General features: G+C 49.1%; 1 protein-coding gene across 2 annotated transcripts; it reads left to right on the top strand.

The window, feature by feature from the left end:
* Nucleotides 1-326: 326 nt before the first annotated feature.
* On the top strand, nucleotides 327-2,527 carry LOC119322205. 2 transcript variants are annotated; one of them, XR_005155463.1, is made up of 4 exons: nucleotides 327-930; nucleotides 1,895-1,976; nucleotides 2,084-2,345; nucleotides 2,500-2,527. XR_005155463.1 is itself a non-coding variant. In XM_037595702.1 (3 exons), exons 1-3 carry the CDS (start codon nucleotides 439-441, stop codon nucleotides 2,155-2,157), a joined length of 648 nt encoding a protein of 215 aa, XP_037451599.1. In that variant the 5' UTR covers nucleotides 327-438; the 3' UTR covers nucleotides 2,158-2,487. The 2 variants fall into 2 exon arrangements, 1 of the variants encoding a protein (XP_037451599.1); XM_037595702.1 differs by lacking the exon at nucleotides 2,500-2,527 and having other exon boundaries at nucleotides 2,084-2,487.
* Nucleotides 2,528-3,348: the final 821 nt, after the last annotated feature.

Below are 3,348 nucleotides of genomic sequence, written 5' to 3'. Positions count from 1 at the left end.
AGTATAGCAGGCTCATCATTAGCCATGTGACTACAAAACTTTGTATCTCTACTCCTAGTGTCTCAGTTGGTAGGTCGCGTTCCGGGTTTTATTTTCGTCCCATCTTACCCAGTTTTTTTGTACCTATTTTGATACTCCTCCCACCTCCCACCTCCCAACGATTCTCTCCTGGACTGTCGAGTGATGCCTCCGGTGGAGGTAGCGATGCCTCAGATAGCGAGCGAGGCCTGCACGTCGAAAAAAAACCTAGGAAAGAAAACCTACCAAAGAAAACCAACGAGAAAAAACCCACGAGCGAGGCAACGCACACCCTCCCTCCGCAAACCCTAGCCGCCGCACGAGGGAAGAGATGAGGGACAGCACGTTGCTCCCAGACGTCTCCGCCGCCGGCCTCTCTACACTCCGCTCCACAGTCCCCACCTCCTCTGGTCCTCCCGTATGGCCGCTCCTCCGCGACGACACCAACCGTCCAGAAGCGGAGTCGCCGCCTCGACCCGGGGTCCCCCCGTCCCCGTCGTGCTCGGCGCCACGCCCATCCCGAGGCACCACCCGCTCGTTGTCGGCTCGCCCGAGCCTGCCAAGAAGTCCGCCGTGCCGCGGAGGGGCTCCTGGGCCGAGAAGCATAGCGGCGCCGGCTATGCCGGGGTGATTGCATCACCCAAGGTTGTCAGGCCCATCGCGCTCAACTTCGAGGAGAGGACGCCCGTCAAGGAGCGGCCCTCGCCAGCGCAGAGCTCGGCGTCGAGGAGAGGTCCATCGCCGCTGATGAATATCGCGAGCGAGCGAGCCAGCGGCCGTGCGTGCATCGGGAATTCGGGACACGCAGCAAGGAGGATGATCTACTACCCTACGGAAGGGAAGGAAGAGGCCGCCGGCGAGCGAGGCACGGCCACGGCGTTGGACTCACCGGGGACGTCTGCTCCTCCCGAGGTAACCAACCCCTCCGATCCTCTTCTTCCCCCAATTCTATTTGCATCTGCGTGCGTACGCAACTTCAGTTCTGTACATACATATTCAGTTCAAACTGAATCCCAACCCCAACCCGTTGGCTGAAGCTTCAGTTTTGTACATGCATATTCAGTTCAAACTGAACCCCAACCCAACCCGTTGGCTGAAGCATTTACATGCCTATGTAAACCTGGGAAATGGGAATGCTCCAAAACCCAAATTAAATCAAATCCAAACTGCAATATACCACCCGTCCGTCAAGTAAAATCCACCAAACCAACCCACTCCAATCCATGACCGACAATACCAACCCAACCATCTCAAAGTTTTGGTTTTGGACTACTACTACTGAACCCAATTTCCAATCTTAACCTACCCATCAGTCGCACATTAAGCTCAGTACCTATGTTCAGTTTGATCAACCGATTAGCAAATCAGTGAGGGCAGGTTCCAATTTTTACTAGACGGGAAAGCATGCCACGCTGTAGGTTTGATCGCTCTACGGTTGGATGACAAACATGGAGGAAACCCTGCTGTCGTGCATGCGCTCCTCTGCGCTTGGTGACCAATACATCTGCTCCATCGTGAACATTTGCTTCGTGTCAAACAGGTAGCCGCCAAGGGTGAGCTCGTGCAGCGGTTTAGGTATAGATGTGCATCCCATAAGGGAAGCTACTGTTTCTTTCATAAAACTATTTGTTGTTAGTGCATTGTATATTGAAGTAAACTGGATGGGCTTATCTTGAGTTCTCCATCAAGTTATATTACTTCGACAGGAAAAAGTGCAGAAAGACCATATAAAGTACTCTGGTGAGTCTCTCAATTGAACTAGATTTTTTTTAGGTGCGTGAAACATGCACAATGATTTGCTCTGTTGAGTGTAAGTTGAACTAGCACTTGAATTATAGCTCATGCCGGTATGCTAATTTTCTCTTTCTCATATCAGCTCTCCTTTTTGTCCATTTTTGTTCACTACTACCTGAAGGAAACTGTACTGGATAGCAGCAGTAGAAACTGTACTATGGAAGGTGCTTACTATTTTACCCTTTTTACTTTGAGGTAAATTTTTGTTATTGTTTCCTTTAGTCAAGTGCTATCCTTCACAAAATTGCATTTTTTTTGTTCACTGTGCTAGGGAGGGTGAGCGATTCTGGGAAATTCCATGTGGCCTTGAAAGGCCGGAATGACATACTGATTGTAGTGCAATGAGCGGGCATTATTTAGGCCAAGTGTTTAATATTCAATATTTTATCTTTCCACATCACGCGAATGAGCTCGCGCAAAGCCGAGTAGCGAATCCTGAGAGTGAGGTCAAATGCTGGATGCATATGGGTTTTGTCAACGACAATGGCCAAAAGGCGGCAAAAGTAGACAAAAACTTCTTCACTATCAAAGATGTAAGGGGGGTGAATCTCTTATTTTTTGTTGGCATACTTGCAGTTAAACTATATATCATTTTTTTGTAGTCGAACTTGGTCATCTTATTGTTGTCGCTGTAGATTATTGTTCTGTACCATCCCATGGCTGTAAGGCTAATCCTGATACGAACAGACTACATTGTCCAGCAGAAACTAGAGCAATAGTCCAGCAGAAAAGGAAGCAGCCAGAGAAGAAGCAACAGTAGGAAAAGAAACAGTCCGAGGTTTAGTGGCGCATTCTCCAGTGCTCTGCAGCTTCTTCGCCATTATTGATGGGTGAGCAAGGCAAATCCACTAGCTAAGCTCTCTCTCTCTCTCTGTCTCTCTCTCTCTCTCTCTCAAATGAAACTTACCAGTTCCATCAGATAAGGTGAAATGGGACACAAATTGAAACGACTAAATTTGAACCAGGAATTTCTTGTCATCTTGATCATTTTCTGTGTGCATTCCATGCTCTATTTTCTACACTTTGGAGTTGTGAAACAAGTGTGCGCTCCTTGCTGTTCAAGGAAAGATCTCCTTGTTTTTGTCTAAGGATGTACTTCACTACTATGTAGGCTTCTTGCCGTCTTTGTTGGTTTTAACATGGTTGACGTTTATAGGGCATCTTGAATGTGCATATAGATCAGGCATATAGATCACGAATATCAACTAATTGTCAAGATTACTTAGAGGGTGTTTGTTTCCAGGGACTTATTGGTTTACGGACTTAAAAAAGTCCCTATAAGTCCCACCTAAACCAAACACAAGGGACATATTGGGACTTATTGTGGTGATTTGGGACTTATCAAATAAGACTCTCAGGGAGGAGCTTATTGGGACTTATCCCGGGCCGGACCTACCCCGCGTCGCTCCAGGCTCGTTCCCCGCACGCCGCCTGCCTCTCGGTCCAATCGCCGCCGCCGCCGCGCCTCTCGCCCCGTCGCCGCCCCGTCACCGCCCCGCCTCTCGCCCCGTCGCCACCCCGCCTCTCGCCCCGTCA

The sequence above is a fragment of the Triticum dicoccoides genome, chromosome 6B (genome assembly GCF_002162155.2).
Source record: "Triticum dicoccoides isolate Atlit2015 ecotype Zavitan chromosome 6B, WEW_v2.0, whole genome shotgun sequence".
In the NCBI taxonomy this organism is placed as follows: Eukaryota; Viridiplantae; Streptophyta; class Magnoliopsida; order Poales; family Poaceae; genus Triticum; species Triticum dicoccoides.
This window is presented reverse-complemented; position numbering and strand designations above follow the sequence as displayed.